The sequence below is a fragment of the Xyrauchen texanus genome, chromosome 23 (genome assembly GCF_025860055.1).
Source record: "Xyrauchen texanus isolate HMW12.3.18 chromosome 23, RBS_HiC_50CHRs, whole genome shotgun sequence".
NCBI lineage: Eukaryota > Metazoa > Chordata > Actinopteri > Cypriniformes > Catostomidae > Xyrauchen > Xyrauchen texanus.
The window spans coordinates 17,412,708-17,430,961 of record NC_068298.1 but is presented as its reverse complement, the minus strand read 5'-3'; the positions used below and the strand labels follow the sequence as shown (position 1 = coordinate 17,430,961).

At 37.1% G+C, this 18,254-nt stretch overlaps 2 protein-coding genes and 1 long non-coding RNA gene across 3 annotated transcripts in view; 1 reads left to right on the top strand and 2 right to left on the bottom strand.

Annotated features, from left to right (window-relative positions):
• Window positions 1-18,254, bottom strand: part of LOC127663125 (uncharacterized) — a 97,148-nt gene that overhangs the window by 30,853 nt on the left and 48,041 nt on the right. The window lies entirely within an intron of this gene.
• On the bottom strand, window positions 4,167-7,268 carry LOC127663108 (zinc finger protein ZIC 4-like). Its single transcript, XM_052154559.1, has 2 exons — window positions 6,308-7,268; window positions 4,167-5,054 (listed from the first exon to the last, which is right to left on the bottom strand). The coding sequence occupies exons 1-2, from the start codon at window positions 7,266-7,268 to the stop codon at window positions 4,438-4,440; spliced, it is 1,578 nt and encodes a 525-aa protein (XP_052010519.1). The 3' UTR covers window positions 4,167-4,437.
• Window positions 12,410-17,363, top strand: LOC127663109 (zinc finger protein ZIC 3-like). Its single transcript, XM_052154560.1, has 3 exons — window positions 12,410-13,630; window positions 14,585-14,748; window positions 15,070-17,363. The coding sequence occupies exons 1-3, from the start codon at window positions 12,631-12,633 to the stop codon at window positions 15,250-15,252; spliced, it is 1,347 nt and encodes a 448-aa protein (XP_052010520.1). The 5' UTR covers window positions 12,410-12,630; the 3' UTR covers window positions 15,253-17,363.

Below are 18,254 nucleotides of genomic sequence, written 5' to 3'. Positions count from 1 at the left end.
AAGAAAGCACTCAGTGAAACGAGGTAGAGAATGGAAGCGAGAATCTGCTGAGAGGTTCCTTTCCAGTCACAGTAACCTTATTAAAAATCAGCTGAGGGTGTGGTCATTAAGCAATTCATGAAGCATTGTCATTGCGTTGCAAGTAGTAGTGTAAAGAATGATGTCTGAATAATTTCACATAGATAAATAGCTGGCTCTCTGTTATGCACATTACCGATGTAATGTGAAACAGATTAAATAAGAAATATTTTAAATAGAGACATTTATTTAGGGATATTTTGTATGTAATAGGCCTCCTTAAAGTTTATTATTGCAGTACTTGAGGAGTGAATCTAATGTAGATCAATGTAAACCAAGGAGTTATTTAAAAGCATGCTGAGACGTACAGAAGATATTGAGCAAACTTTCTGGTCTCAGCTAAACATATTAAAAACAAGTAAACCAAATAAGAATTCATGGTAGAAGTATTAAGAAATGCATTTGCTCCATAATATTTTGCAAGTTGATGATTTTAGGGCTGTAGGACTACATGATTTCTGTCAAGGGTGAAATCGCTCACAGAATATATGAAGCTAGCAATGCATCATAACACTTCATTGCACATAGTGTTACAATATGTCATGCGATTTTATTACCATATAGGATTTAACCAGAAAAGGAGTATACATTGAGATTTTACAGAAAGAACTTCTCAAGCGCTGCACCATTACAGGACTTCGGAGAAGATTAGTATGCTATAATGTGTGTGGCCAAGGAAGTCTCCAGTAGTATCAGTCTTCATTTACTATTTATTCTTTTAGGATTAGGATTAGGACCATAGGATTATTTGTGGAAAAAATAAACAGTATGAGCTAGGAAATATTTGTAAGATTTATCAAATTACCGCTTTCACTGAAATCAGAATTTTAGCTAAATGTTTCTTGTAATGTGCAACAATTTTATAGAAGAAAAAATATGTAACTGAGGTCAAAAATGATCTAACAATTATCTTTTATAATCAAGACCACTATATAGTAGTCCACCACAGCACTTGGACTACTGTTTGTGAAAGGATAAGTGAATAAAAATAATGCCAAACAGCAAAAATGATGTCAGCATTTATTTTGAATGCCATATATACTATTGTTCAAACGAAAACAGCTGTTACTAAGTTTTGTTGTGGAATATGATCATACTGAAGTAGAAATATTATTATTTATTGCATGTCTAGTGGTAGTTTTATTTGTAGGCTATATAGGCTATCAATTTCTTTTAGAAGTGTGTTAAACGTGCAAGGATGTGTATTCATCAACCTGTTACATGTTCTACATAATCATACAGCCTCATTGAACCAAGTTTAAACTTGTTTTGCTGATATTTCACCCAAATAATTTCTTCACTGTAAACCATAGATAAACCATTTATAATAACTTTTAATAACATTAAAAGACATTAGCCTATTACATTCTAAAAAGCTTAAAAGATTATTAAAACTGTAGCGCAGCCTATTTGAAAACTGCTGCTCGAAAGAACCCGGAAGCGGAGTTTCCTGCGGTGTGACGTCAGAGAAATTTCGTCTATGACACGGGTTTGACGTCAGAGACTCGCCGATTATGACATTGGCTCTCGCGTGTCTTGTGACCGATTACAATGACCTCATGTTTGGAAGTACATGTATTTTTTTATGTGACGTGCGGGTAGAATCAGGATGATGCAGGATCAGGATGGCTTCAGGAAGGGGGTATATTTTACCGATTAAAACAGTTTCACTCTAATAACACATACCATTGTATGGTTTGGAATATTATTATAGTGCAAATTTGTTTAATAAATGATCATAACTGTACTTTATCTGCTTGTTAGGCCCCTACGTCTTTTCTATTGTTGAGAACTGGTTAGATTTAGGCATAAATGTGCTGTTGGGTACTTAAAAATATCTATAAATAGTGTCATGCATATCAAATGATGTATATCAAATGGTCTCTTTCATGTTTTATATTGTTGATTATTGGTTACACTGTAACTGATTTTTGTAATTTGAATGGTATTTTACTGTAATACATACAGCAAAATACTGTAAAATGTGTATACAGTACATTACTGTAATTAGCAAAGGATTATGGAAAAATATATGGTCATTACTGTAATTCTACAGTAATTCTTCTGTACTGTACATCCATTTACAGTAGTGAAAATACAGTAATATTACTGTAAATGTAAATACAATAATCATACTGTAAATAATTTTACAGTAACTTACTGGCATCCATCTGCCAGTAAGTTACTGTAAAACTTACAGCAAACTTTTTACAGTGTAGGTTTAGAAATGGGGTTGGTTTTGGGGATCTAAATATGATATATGATCGTATAATGTAATATCACACTACTATAATTATAAGTATAATAAAACATTCAGGTTAAACACATAAAATAATATTCTAAGACTGATAACTGACGACTAAGTTTTCTCGTTAAAAACAACGGGGTTTCTCACCGCGTCAACATGAGGACGCCAAGGGGCACCTTTGGCGTCATCATGCAGACTCGGACGGCTTCTGCGCAAGCGTCAGAATTGGACGATTGGGGAAGGAGAACGGGTTGTGTGGACAGTTGGGGCACGCGGGCCTTTCAATGCGGAGTGCGGTCAAAAATGCCATAAATCCTCTCTCTAAAATGAGTTTCTGTCAAATGTAGCATCTTAGTGGATATTAAACCACCATGACAAGACTCGCTCAAAAGAATGGTGCAAGATAGCAATTACATATACCCAGACACGCCAGGTTAAACTAACGAGAAAATTGCAATACCTTTGGAACCTGTTGGAGTTTATTAGAGGTGATGCAACATCAGCCGTAGAACCACATTACCTACATAATTTGTTCATAAATTAAAGTTTAAGCTTATATATATATATATATATATATATATATATATATACATATATGTGGGTTATTGCATGTCTTGTGGTAGTTTCTTAGGCTTTAGAAGTGTGTTAAACGTGTGAGGATGTGTATTCATCAACCTGTTACATAATCATACAGGCTCATTAAACCAAGTTTAAACTTGTTTTGCTGATATTTCAGAAATGAACCCACCCAGATAATTTATTCACTGTAAACCATAGATAAACCATTTATAATAACCATCCATCCATCCATCGTCAACCGCTTATCCTGTGTACAGGGTCGCGGGGGGCTGGAGCCTATCCCAGCTAACATTGGGCGAAAGGCGGGGGACACCCTGGACAGGTCGCCAGTCCATCACAGGCATTTATAATAACGTTTTTTAATATTAAAAGACATTAGCCTTTCAAAGCGTATGCGGTCAGAAATCCCATAAATCCTCGCTCTAACATGTGTTCCTGTCTAATGTAGCATCTTAGAGCATATTAAACCACGATGACAAGACTCGCTCAAAAGAATGTGTGTGTATGTATATATATATATATATATATATATATATATATATATATATATATATATATATATATACACACACACAATGCACACATGTTAGAAAGTGATTAAAAATGTATTGCGTGAAATTCATTCAAAGAAACATCTGAAGACGTCGTCTGGTAGCCTATCCATGACATAGCTACATATATGTAAATACATTCCAAACGCTTTGTATTGGACTCATTTTTTTTTTTTTGGAGAATGCATAGAGTTTAATAACACATGCTTGATCAAAGAGCATCGGGACACTTTAATGAAACTTCGAATACATAATTAATTGTACAGTATACACAGTAGAATTTCAATTAAACGATTCAATTTTCAGGACTGTCTGTAGGCAATATAACCGCCACATAAGTCTCATAAGTTATTAAATACACCCATAAAACGAAAAGCAATTGTGATAAAAATCTTAAAGTAAATAAACTGTTAAAGGTCAAGTCGACTGTTTCACCATACATTCACATAGGCATACATAAAGGCATACAATATTCTTTAGCTACTCTGAAAATCCTCGAACTAATATATATATATATATATATATATATATATATATATATATATATATATATATGAACCACATTTCACCCCACATGTCCAGGGTGTTCCTCTAAATGACTCGAAGGCCCTGCCTCTAATCACTACACACCTCAAAATAAATTGTAATTCTATTATTTTGACCTAGCTGTTTATTCTCTAGGTATCTTATAGATGTTTTTATATTGGATTTAAGAAGAATATTTTTGGGAGCTTATCTATATTTTTATCTGTAGCCTATTCTGGCCCACTGCAGGGCAAGGCAGAGCAAGCTATTTACAGTTTAATTCCATTTTACAAGAGCACAATGCATTCAACAGAGAAAGCTCACGTTAACAAATTTAGTCAGCCTGTAGAGCAATTTTACACGAGGAGGAACTCCTCCACTCTGTCACTTGTAAATGCTTTAAGCGCTGAGTATAAACCTGAATTCACCACTTTCTTCTGTTTCAAATTACAGACATTATAAGTCACTGTTACAGTATTTAGGTGAAAATGTGTCCACGGCGCTGTGACATGTGTACCAGCCATTTACAAGACTTTTTTGGAAAGGTGAATTTGACGCAAAAGTTCTATGGCTGGGTGGGAACGTGTGGCTTGGTTGGTTACATGGGTATTGTACAGACTCAGGTCTACAACTGCCCCGCTGTAGCAACAGAGGGTCCAAAAGTGACTGCGGTCTATGCCCTGTATAGTCCAAACTGTTGTCAAACGTGTGATGGAAACGTGACCTAAAAGTTGACTCGTTTCGTGTCTCAAGGGACAGAGTCTCTTGGGAGGAGGCAGTCATCGTTCGCGTCACTGCGGTGGAGGCGGATGTGTCTTGCTGTTCTACCACCTCAGGAGACCTGGCCTCTGCAAGGTGCTCGTCGTCTTCGTCGATTTTGGCGCTGTAGGCCTTGCAATGGAGTTTCATGTGTTTGCGCAGGGAGCTGGGATGCGTGTAACATTTTTCACAGCCTCTGACCTTGCACGTGTAGGGTTTATCGCTGGAGTGAACATGAGAATGCTTCTTCCGGTCACTGCTGTTTGCAAATCTCCGATTGCAGCCCTCGAAATCGCATTTAAACGGTTTTTCACCTAAACGGGCAGAGGAGGGGGGAAACGCGAGTTACGAGAAGAATGTACAGTCAACCATGGCTCATCAGTTTTGACTGTGGTGGCAATAAATGTGTTATGCAGGATGTTTATAGCCTACCAAACATTGTGCTGTTCCACACATTCAACAGGGTATCAGGCGAAGATAGAACTTTAGTTAAGATAACATTGTTCACCCAATGATGCAGGCAAATACATATATACCGCTATTTATTCCCTTTATTTTTATTTTGTTTTTATTTTATTTTTTAATCCTGAGGATATTTTTCGGAGTCAATATTTTCCATATTTTCGTGTGGGAAATATCCAAATATATTGATTCACAGACCCGACTAGCTTCAACCCACTCATCAAACGTAATTCTTTTAACTGAGTTTAAATAAAACAAATAGTTAAAATGTAATTGGCAACAGTTGGCTTTGTTGTAAATTTATGGAATTGTATCAGTGAATTATTTTTAATTTCTGATTAAAACTGCCTTATTTTTACTAAATTATAAATCTAAATTGCTTTTCCCTCTAATTGTTAAACCAAAAGATATGTCGAAGCCGCAGCCTACGAACGCTGTACAGTGTATAAAATATGCAAATGTAACATCAATCAGACTATATTAAGGATTCACGTGACGTCAGTCTCCTTAGTTGATTCTAAGCTTGCAGTGCGTCGCCCAAGAATTCTCACAGAGAATTCAGCAGCGCCTTGCGTAAACGCTACGTCATAGGTCTCCGGTGCCCCGGAATTTATTTATTTATTTTCATTGCAGAATGAGAGGCATCCAAACAACTGGACTTTTTTATCAAGCACAAACGCTTGGACACAACGCTTTAAACTAACTCAACAATCATCACACAAATATGAATACCAAAAGCTGGTTAACAATATAATTGACATTATTAAAAGCTTGAATCACCTCGCAAATGAAAGTTTCATATAGACTTGAGGACATTTTTTAAAGCATCTTCATTGATGCTTATGCTGAAAGATTTTGGAAGTGGATCAAAGATGTGTATCAATTAGTAAAGCAGAAAATAAATAAGTAAATCCTTATCGTATTTAGGCTATAGCGTTGAAGTGGAAACAGATAATACAAGAGTTCGATTTAACAAATTCTGTCCTTCAATACATTTATTTATGTAGGGAAAATGTTAAGCAGAAGACTCCGAAAAGATTTAGAAACAATTTTCAAGCATGTCGTTTTATTATTATTATTATTAATCATTATAAATACAACTAACCTGTGTGCGTTCTCTTATGTATCTTGAGGTTTTCGGATCTGGCAAAAACTTTTTCACATCCGTGAAAAGGACAGGGAAAGGGCTTTTCTCCAGTGTGGACTCTGACGTGGTTGACGAGCTTGTATTTGGCTTTGAAAGGCTTTCTGCCTCTTGGGCAATTCTCCCAGTGACAAACGTAGTCAGAGTGCTCCAGTCCACCGACATGCTCAACCGCCACATGGGTGACCAGTTCATACATGGTCCCGAAACTCCTAGCGCAGGGCGGTTTGCCAGTGCCTTCTTGGCCGTCACTCCACTTGCAGACATGCTCGTGCTTTGGGTTCTGCCTGGAGCACCTGAGGAAGGCATCACACCCTCCTCGCGGCATATTACTCAGAGGCTTATAGAACTCCAAAAACTGGGTGACGAGTTGCTGGCTGTTGGCCCTGCATGGGCCATTGAGCGATTGGCCGTATGGGTGTGTTCTTGAGAGAATATCTCCTGGAAGACCCAACATCATTTGGCTGCTGAGATCTCGAGTTGCGTCTGTAGAGCCATGGGCCTGCTCTTGAAACGTGGTGAAGAATGCGTGGCTCCTGCCATCCCTATAGCCGTGGAGGTCACGGTACCTTCCAACAGTGCCATGTTGGTTAGGTATCGGTGCCAGCTGATCAGTTACTGGTGGCATGCCTGTTCCTGACAGGTTGGTCCCAATGAGAATGCCTCTAGGACTGGGTTCCAAGCGGTGACTGGTGTATCCAGTGTCTGTAAAATGTGTAACCGGTTGGTCAACATATGCACTGGCCCTCGTCTCGTGGTTGTCTCGAAAATGTTGCGAGGGGCAGAGTTTTAAGGAATTGCCAGTGGGGTGCCACATGTGCTCCTCTGCCAAAGGTGGCAGCACCACGCTGGGTTCAGTATTGCTATCCCCAGGGTTGACGCAAGAAAGAGGGCAGCCACTAAACCGCGACAGGCTTGTCATGTTTTGTTGCAAGCTTGGCTGAGAGTTTGGCAAATCAACCAACCTTTAACGTTTAAGATTCACGTACAAACCTCTTCCCCATTTCCCCTGCTGTTTCATCTGCATGTGCAGTTATTGCCTGTAAACCTCTCAGACGCAGAATCGGACCCAAGGTCGTTAAAATTGGTGTGAGTCCCATGCCATTCACTTTGCCCTCTTGATTTATGGCAATAACAGTGGTAGTAAAATGCTCCGAACCAGGCCATACTGCAATATAAAAGCACAGCAGGCAAACTTGCTTTTAAAAGACGGTGCTTTGGGATTGGTTGGAATGCGCGATGATTGACAGTCACTGGATTTGTTTTAAAAGGGACACGCAGGCGTTCACCACACGACTCCGTTTTCAAATATATCAGTGAAAATGCTTTGATTTGTGCCGAACACGCACTGCCAGATATTGGTTGTTCTGTGACTTAAAGGCGCCAGAGTGCATTATGATTTTCCTAAAATATCGAAATGTTTAAATTATATTTACACCGAGAATTTGCGCATTATTAAAATGACTGTAGTATGAATGGAAAGCAACAGTGTGATTTCTAAATCAAATTTAATTGCAAATATTAAAAATGTAAAGTAGAATTTACCAGCTAAATAAGCAAGGACACAAAATGTACTTTTGCGGCCCACACTTTCAGCATTCAGGCAACTCAAAAAGTATTTTGCTAAATGATTCGCAATTTATTCTATTAAACATAGACATCACTCTGTCCAATAGACCTATATGATTTTATCTATGTTGGATAATTTTTTTTAACCACAATAACTAAATGCCAAGTCAAAGTTCAAAAAGAAAACATTTCTGTACAAAATATTTAGGAAAAATATAAATTACAATTCAGATAATACAATTCAGTTAATCACGTAGTATTTTCTTTTCGACAGTGATGCCAGTTTACTCGGTGATCGTTACTTTTTTTGCAAGTCAATAAATTTTTTTCAACTTTTAAAATATAGCTAGCCTTTTCTGTGTTGATTGCTGTATTATTAGTATTATTATTCAAATTAAATATTAGATGTCTTGTTGTTTGGAATATACTTTGGGGTGAATTGATATTGGATTATTTTTTTTATATTTTTTTTATTGAAAATCTGTAATTGAATAAAAACTAGTGCATGAAAAATAAATAAAGCTTTTGGCCACAATAGATAAAAAAAAATTGGTTTAATCAATCTCTGAGTTCAATTGGACTTCATCCATGAATCTAATTGGACATTTGAAATGCAAGGGTTAAAAATAGACATTTCAAGTTTCACACATGCAGGCTATACCACCTCCAGTTGATCTGGTGAAGTTGAGAAGATGAAAAGTTATTCCATTGTTCTGAATTATTGTGCATACGTCAATATAATGCTGTTAAAAACGTAAACAGGTTTGTGGTGCAGTCTTACCACAAATTATTAACTAGAAAAAGAATGAAAAATCATGTGGATACAAGAATTCAATGCTATAAGTCATACAAGCCACTTGAATGGTGTTCAAATAACCACATAATGTTATTAATGCAGTGTAATTCATAAAACAAATAAGAACTTTGAATACCTTTGATTAGGCTATACCAGCAATCTGGTGGCTCGCTTCACCACATTCTGAACTTAAGCATATTCTTCTGCCTCCCTACACTTGAGTGGGCACAAGCCTGGGTTTTTACCAACATATTCCCACACAGAGGTTACATACAGTAAGTGTACCTATTCACAACAGTCATAAATAAGTAATAAAAAAATATCTTTATTCAAATTATATGAAAAATTAAAAGAACTTGAACATCAAAAGATGCTAAGCATCGTTTATTATTCTAATGTATGTCCATAAATTTGATAATAGATCTGCAAATCAGATCATAAATAAATGGTCTGATAATAGATATATAGATAGATAGATAGATAGATAGATAGATAGATAGACAGACAGACAGACAGACAGACAGACATTTATAACAGGTAAGAGCGGTTATTACACGATAAGAGGTGAGCTTTTTGTGTAACATTATGTGCAACGCGTCTATTGTGAAATGTAATTCTTTACAAATTATACATGTAGGCTACAATTGTCATATTGATCATACTAAAAGCTAAAAAATAATTTAAAAAATAGCTGGCAAGTCCATTAAAATGTCAGCTTTCTCTTTCTGTTTCCTTGCATACCATGTCGAATCCATACCATGTTTACATTACCTTAAATACAGCCTAATCTTTATTTCAATCAAACATTTCGATATCAAGACAGTTATAAAGCCATATATTGACAAGCACACACACACACACACACACACACACACACACACACACACACACACACACATATATATATATATATATATATATATATATATATATATATATATATATATATATATATATATATATATATATATTAGAAAAGTAAAATATGGTAAATTATAGCATTTTAAACAGATTTGGTAACTATTTGGTTAATAAATAAAGAAGAGTTTGCTTCATTGTAGTGAACCAAGGTGCTTGGTTTTACAAGTTCATGGCTAAATATCGTTCAGTTCAAAATGTAAAATAGAGAAAACTGACCAACCGAGAGAGAGAAAATAGAAAGACAAAAAAAGAAGAATTTCTCGGCAAGGCAGTTTCAATTTTCTAATTTCTAGTAACACCAAGGCAAATTACATTTCCAGTCATTTATTTGGTTAAATCTAGTTAACACAATTCATTTAGAATTTATTTTGATTGAAACTGCCACTGTTAACTCATTACTCGATTCTGATTAAGTGTTTAAGATAAACAGGCCCACTCTTCAACAGATCTACTGATACTTTAGACTTGAAAACGTTACGCAAAAAGACAGAAAACGTTGAGTAGCCACGCTAATGTCAAAATAGTATGGACAAAGCCTATAAAATAAATCGTTTTATTTAGTAAAGAATGCTCAAACTGCTAAAAAAAAAAAATAATCAGAGTAATTTATATTTGTTTATGGTCAGCAAACGACGCAAGTATGTGAAATTTATTTAAAACTGAACGAATAGAAAATCTCTAGCAGAACAACGATGATGTCGACTACGACCATCGACGACTACTGTTCAGCTGTTCAACACTAATCTTCAAAGAGCTAGTTCAATGGCACCAGTGTAAATGTAATTATAATCTTAACTAATAATAATAATATAGGCATGCCTAACGCAATAAAAGTGGCCGGGAGATATAGGCCCATCGCATTATTCTGACAAAACATTGCTATTTGATTAAAGAATAATCGGCCGGTAGCCATAACCATAAACTGCATGTAATCATATTCGCCCTTACAGCAACAGCCTAATGTAGTTTGAGACACTTCGCCGCGGTCCAATGTAGCCTAAAATATGCGTCTGAGCCCCCTTGAGTAAAGGTCCCTTGCCCTCATTTGCCCTTTGGTCGGTACCATCAGAGTTCTTGTGCTGTGAAGAAGTTAAGTGAACTAATTGAACTATTCTTATAGAGAAAGCACGGAACCTCCTTGAGAACTTCTCGTTTTAAGCCACGCCTTCAAAGTGAAAATATGCGACACAATATATTAAACGCGTCTACATTTAAAGAGAAAAACTATCTAGAGGGGAATGTAAAGAAAACGTAACTGCCTTTCGACCATGTAACCTTAAAATATCGCCGTAAATCTGTCAGGCAGTACAGCATACACGTGTGCTCGTGTAAGAGAGAGAGAGGGAGTAAGTGAGCAAGGGAAAAGAGAAAGAGGGAGCAGAGAGGAGGGGGAGAAGGAGCAGAGAAAGATGAGAAGAATAAATTGATATCGTTTTATATTGCTAGCAGTCTCCTTTAAATCTGGCGTGAATAAAAAACGCATTATACATTTTTTGTAAAATGCTTTCGAGAGACAAAAGAGAGATGCATGCGCTATTCTAATGAACAAGTCAATGATCCATTAAACATTTACTGCTAAATATTTTTTTTTTTATTAAATGAACTGTGGTGAATGAGAATATGCTGAAACAATTTATAATGTAGGCTATTTATGTCTACGTTATTTTTATGTCTTTAATGCCAAGACCACATTATTGAAATTAAACGTGCAACTGATCAATATGACACTTTTATAAAATAGGCTATCAACTGAAAATCATATCACGAAACACTCACCTTTAAACTATTACAATATGCTTTTCTCGTAGAATTTGTGCTGAAACGGAAAGAGTGAGCACTAGAGCAGAATGAGAGACTGATTGAAAGATTTTTGTGTTTTATTCTCTATAATATAAAAGGAAACTCCTTTCATGGAGAGGCTGAGGGGGAGAGGGATCGTGAAATGGATTGGTATAAAAAGCGCTGCTTGAAGCACTCAACGCGTCTCTGAACTTGATCAGATTTTATGTGTCCTGCAGCGAGCAGCAACCCTGTGAAAGTTCCTCAACAGCAAAAACTTTTGGCGACGTAAAAAAAACACAATCCTCTGGAAGTAGGCTATAATTACTACCATATTTATTCACTCTTTTTCTTGGGTTCTACAGTGCGTTCCAGATGGCAACATTCTTTCGAGCGGCTTCAAGAAATGAAAAATAGTTTTTTTTTAAACTAAAATTTCAGATCGATGCATAATTTTATAATATGGATGGATTGATGGATATTATTATACAATTTAATGAAAACAATTAAGATCTAGTTTAATAGTAGGCCTACAATAAAGCACATTTATTTATTTTTATTAGCCTAAATATGAATTTATTTAGCTTAATTATATATTATTTTTGAATAACACAAGGTACTTTACTTTTTATCTATTTGTTAAGGCTCGGCAAAGTGTTTTGTGTGAGACTCCTGAAACTTTATGCATCTTTGGGAAAGCTGACATTCTAAGTAGGCTACGGGAAATAAACAAGCCTTTCTTACTGAAGCGAAATAAAGTCCCGTTGCTTTACCTGCAAATAATGCTAACACCAACCAATCAAATCTACTCACTAAAACGAACTGCCATTTTCAATACTAAACCTTGCCAATCAACGAACACGTAGCCAATTATCTCCCTTCGTACATGTCACGTGACCAAGAAAAAGCTGCGCTGTCATTGGACAGCGTAGAGCTGCCTCCCGAGCTCATTTATGTGCAAGGAGTGAGTGATTGACCTAACAGTCCAAGGACATCATTCGTTTGGAAAGGGGGGGAAGTTTGATCCTCTTTCTCACGGATCCCAGTTACGGGAGTTTTTCTCCCGTTCACAGAGACCCGGGAATAATATTTAGTTTTCACGTCTAGATTTTTTTTATTATTCGAGCTCAAGTGAAATTGTACCGTTCGTCCCACTTTACTCCACTAACCTGGGGTTTGTTATATTTTCTTTTTCACTTGTTTTTCTCAATTGAGTCCAATGACTATGCTCCTTGATAGCGCTCCTCAGTTCCCGACACTAGGAGTAGGGGGCTTCGGAACGCCGAGACACCATGAATTGGGAAATCGAGACCCCGGACTGGGGCTCAGTCCCTTCGCAGACTCCTCTCACTCGGCAGCTTTCAAAATAAGTCCCGTTACTCATGATATTGCCTCCAGCCAGGCATCAGCTTTCACCCCGCAAGCTACTGGATACGCAGCTGCGCTCGGGCACCATCACGGAGGACAAGTTGGTTCTTACGCCGGTGGAGCATTCAATTCAACCAGGGACTTTCTCTTCAGAAACAGGGGCGCTGGCATCGGAGAGACCGCAGCGCCGTGTGCTCAACATGGAATCTTTGCCGCCTCTGCTGGGGGTCTACATGGGCCCCCTGGAATATCGGACAACCCGGGACATCTGTTGTTTTCTGGACTTCACGACCAGAGCGTGAGCCACACTTCACCAGGAGGACATGTTGTAAACAGTCAAATGCACCTGGGTTTACGGGGGGACATTTTTGGCCGTCCAGATCCGTATCGACCTGTGGCGAGCCCGCGTACTGATCCGTACGGCACCTCTCAGCTCCATAACTACAACCACCCCATCAATATGAATATGGGGATGAACGTGCCCACACATCACGGTCCGGGGGCCTTCTTCAGATACATGCGGCAGCCAATTAAGCAAGAAATGTCTTGTAAGTGGATAGACGAGAACCAGATGAACAGACCTAAAAAGACTTGTGACAGAACTTTCAGCACAATGCATGAAATGGTGACACATGTTTCAATGGAACATGTTGGCGGCCCAGAGCAGAGTAACCACATTTGCTTCTGGGAGGATTGCCCGAGAGAAGGGAAATCCTTTAAGGCCAAATACAAACTAGTGAATCACATCCGAGTGCACACTGGAGAGAAACCGTTTCCTTGTCCGTTCCCTGGTTGTGGGAAAATTTTTGCAAGATCAGAAAATCTGAAAATTCACAAAAGAACTCACACGGGTAAGCCATTCTTCGATTTTTTTTTTTTTTACTTTGCTAATATTATTATTGGCTAATTCCAGACTTTAGGGGAAAGATTCATTTAAAAATGATGCGCCGGAGGTGTGAATTACTAACTGCTCCTTAATAAATGCATTAAAGTGAGTACATTTACTGAAGTGAATTTAATTCAGTTTAAATTGAGGAAATTTGCCGCAACCACTTTATTTAAGTTTTGGAACAAGAAATCCACTGACAGGCCTAGGTAGTAGGCTGTGTTTAAAGAGCTTTACTTATTTTGCTGGCACGACCCCTGTTAAGGAACTGAGAAGAAATTAGTTTTGTTTATTTTTCCTCCTATAACAGTTGAGCTATATATATATATATATATATATATATATATATATATATATATATATATATATATATATATATATATATATATATATATATATGCATTGCAACTCTGTGAATGGCAAATGGAAATATTAACATGCAAGGCTGCATGTCTGGTTAGGCAGAGAAATTGTGAATGGCCTGTCCTCTTGCATTTGTAAAGCTATTCCTGATAGTTGTGGCCTAAAGTTAGTAATAGCATGGGATGTGTTTATTGCAGATGCTGTGAATAGTCTACAAGAATAAAATGCTAAACATTAGTTTGGAAAAGTGTGAAGTGGACAAATTGCATTTAGTCTGATGGCTGGATTTGTGCCTAAATGATTGACCCCTTTTGTGGTTCGCCAGTAATGTAAAGCAAGCTGTTGAACAGTCTATATGGTAACACTTGGCAGACAGGAAATGTGTCTGCAAATTGTCCAGCAATTTCAATTACATTTACATGAAGATGCATGACGTGTCTGTCTACTTAAACATAAATATACACACTTTTGTGCCGCTTGGGAAAGCGTGATAACCATCTGGCGTGAGTGAAACAAGTCATTTTCCTGAAATCTCAGTGTTTGCTCTCACTTGCAGGTGAGAAGCCGTTTAAATGCGAGTTCGACGGCTGCGACAGGCGATTTGCAAACAGCAGCGACAGGAAAAAGCACATGCACGTGCACACATCTGACAAGCCATATGTCTGCAAAGTGTGTGACAAGTCCTACACACACCCCAGCTCTCTCAGGAAACACATGAAGGTAAGGGACAGTTTCTGACAACAGTTTGCAAACATTTTATGGTCTCTACATTTAAAACACTAATTGGATTACGCAGATAGGCCTACATCCAAATTAAGAATACAATCCTGGAGATGCACGTAGTGTATTATGCAGAGTATACGGTTCAGTGTGTTTACTGCAGACCTGAACGCGTTCTTTATTATGGTTTACAAATGTACCGCAGATATCCGACACCTACATCATTCCCAGACATAATGTTATCAGTACCATGTGTGGGAACGTGTTGTTTAGGTTACTTGCCCTGCTTGTATGAGATATCTATGAACGTTATCGTTTTAGGTACACGACTCACAAGGCTCAGAGTCGTCTCCGGCTGCGAGCTCTGGATACGAGTCGTCCACGCCACCAGTGCTGGTGTCCGCGAACACTGAAGACCCGACAAAAACACCCACGACTGCAGTGCACAATACACCAGCGCACAGCGATGGACTACCACCCAATTTTAATGAATGGTACGTTTGAAGCTCCAAGCCGGCTCTCAATGTGGACCAAAGGTTTAAGTAACCTTTAAAAAAAACTATTTACACCACGGTGTACAAAATGGCATTGAAACGGAAGAGATGAGAGAGTTCGCCAACAGGCCTCGTCCATTCTCAGGATGCGAAATTTGACTTTATTCCGAGTTCGAAGAAAACTAGCAAGGCATAAAATAACAAAATAACACTTTCTAAGATAAATGGTTTCCTTTAGTTTTCAGATTTCAGATGCTTATTTTATTTTTCCTTTTATGTATTTTCTGAAAAACAAATATTTAAAATAATGGGAAAGAAAGAATATTTCACGGTGTTTTATATTAAGGTGATCCTCACATCGCCTTTGATTGATTGTTAAAACTTCAGAGAGTCTTAAGAAACGTGCCAAAGTCTTTGTCTTGAACTTGAACATAAATAAATGAATCATAAATAAGTATATATCCTACTCGTGAATGTATTTCCTTGTTTGATGGAGTCAAATCTGTTGTCCAAGTCCGTTTTCAGATGGAGAAATGTGGTATTAGGTTACGATTGTTACCTTTGAATATAACGTTGCCTTTGTTAATAACGATGTAAATACATATCCATGATGCCATATTTATCAATTTGTAATTTAATAATCGGTAAAAGAGCTGAATCTTAAATGATATTTATGGAAATGTTTTCTAACCAGACTGTACAGTTTTGAGTCAATAACTAGTCATCTCTAAAGTTCCCACGATACGATTGTATCTTTTTTAAGGCAATATGTGTGTCTTATCTGGGTCGTAAAGTATTAATTATATTAATATTATGACAGGACATGATATATAGTTTCAAGTATGCATTGTTTTTTTTTTTCATTAATCAGCCATATGAGGACTAATTTCGAGACGATTCTGGTTCTTATCAAAATTACTTATTTTGTCTTTTTTTTTTATTTTTTTCTTTACTCTTAGCATTACAGCCTACACTACATCTCTATAGGCAACACTTAGGTCCACATTTGAGAGGTCTACTGACCAGGGCTGGGTTTCTCAAAAGCATTGTAGCACACGTAGATCAAGCCATTGGCGCCAATGCTTTCTATCTACTTCGGCTTATAATTATTTTGGGGAAACCCAGCCCTGTGCATTATCGACACGTCACATTTCGATCAGATAGGCCTACACCAAGCAATAGCATCGCATTCATGAACTTTGAACTCATGTGACAGTGATAAAGACATTATATTCTTGGGTTTAAGGTAGAACCATTTAAATGAGTATGGTATTACATTTCTTGATGGTTCTAGAACTGTCTTTGTGGATGCAAGTCTGTGTTAAATGTGTCAAAGAGGAGCAATGATCTGTCACAACAAAATAAAACTTTTTGTCTGTCAGTTTGCATTGTTTTAAATATAGTTCTTCTGTGAATATAGCGTGTTGTTTGTTATGAGTAAAGTGGTTTAACATAGAAGACGTTGATTACACATTTGCTTGTTTTATGTTAATAACTTTTACAGATGTGGAACTGTTTGTGTGGATGAAATATAGTATTAAGAGTAAAACAGTTTTTGGGGGAGGAAAAAAATGTGTGTTCAATGACAGCAAGAGTTACAGCAATGCATATTTTTTAAGAATTTTAAATTATGCATATAAATATATTGTGCTTATGAACGTGATTTCAAACCACCAGCACTACTAAAACAAATACAGTACCTCGTAAGTAACGGTAATGTATAAATAAGTTTATTTAAATAATTTAATGAATATATGTTTTATATACTATTTTCTATACATTAAGTTAAAAGAAAGATTATGTCAGCCACTATCGATGTATCTTCAACCGTGATATCACAGACCATGTGCACATGTGCATGTGGAGCTTGTATGTGATCTTGTAACATTTTCTCCAGGAAATGGGTCATGCATCAAGATATTCCTGAAAAGCAAATGTTTAACTGTTTCACTGTGCCACTTTCGAGGCAAACAATGTCACTTCAACGTAGCCTACCTATTCGAAATGTAGTCAAATCTTGTACTTTTTTCGAAGTAGGGGTTATTGTTTGTTTGTTTGTTTGTTCAACAAACTATTTATGACAAAATGTGAACAGAAGTTTTGGACTGGAATTAAACAAATCCTGACATGTTACAAATGAAGACCTCCGTTCTTCTTTCCAGTTAGTTTGCTATATTTCTGTTTCTAAACGTGGACTTGTAGCCTACCCACTTCTACAATTGTAGGAGGCAGTAACACACTTGAACTTGAAAGACGCCGCCATTTTAGCATCCTGTTTCTTTAAGGGACGACAAAGTTCAGGATTGTGTAGCGCCAATACAGATGTCTTTAATATAGGATTGTCCGAGGACCTTGGAGAGTAAGCATGAAAGAAGGCTGTCAAGTTTACAAACTTTTTACCGAGAAGCGCCATTCTCTCGTTGTCGATGATGTAGGCTGGGCTTGCCTTGGCTGACATCCATTCAAAAATGTGATTCATAAAAGAGGGGTTTTAAGCCTGTCCAACGTGTTTTCGCAAAATCTATTATTATTTCCAATGTTTAATGCAATTACAAATCTAAATGATTTAAAAAATACGCGATATAATATAATACATATTATAAACATACACACAAGGCAGTCCAGCATTAACAATGACAATAATACTGTGTGTGTGTATATATATGTGTGTATATAAATATATTATACATTATTCACAATTATTTATTTAAGTTCACATTTTAGTTTATGCCAGGCAACAATCATTTTTGGGGACTTCGGATGATATGCAGTATTTTAGCCCAACCTCCATAGACTCCACCCTCATATCAAACCCACCCCATCTTCAAATATAAACAGTTTTACGCATTCATTTAACTGCATCTTTTCTATTTTTCTGCGCAAGCGCGGGTTTTTACGCCTCACATATTTCGCTTTACACTCTAGCCTTCCTGACAAACAGAGTGACGTCACAATATGGCGCTGACTGTTTTGCTGAAACACCAGCTGAGCTTCACCAAATGGACCGACTCG

Coding starts and splice junctions, on each gene's coding strand:
- LOC127663109 (XM_052154560.1), top strand. CDS start 12,631: ATGACTATGCTCCTTGATAGCGCTCCTCAGTTCCCGACACTAGGAGTA. Junction 13,631..14,584: donor TCACAAAAGAACTCACACGG/GTAAGCCATTCT, acceptor TCTCACTTGCAG/GTGAGAAGCCGTTTAAATGC. Junction 14,749..15,069: donor CTCTCAGGAAACACATGAAG/GTAAGGGACAGT, acceptor TTATCGTTTTAG/GTACACGACTCACAAGGCTC.
- LOC127663108 (XM_052154559.1), bottom strand. CDS start 7,268: ATGACAAGCCTGTCGCGGTTTAGTGGCTGCCCTCTTTCTTGCGTCAAC. Junction 5,055..6,307: donor ACATAAGAGAACGCACACAG/GTTAGTTGTATT, acceptor CTGCCCGTTTAG/GTGAAAAACCGTTTAAATGC.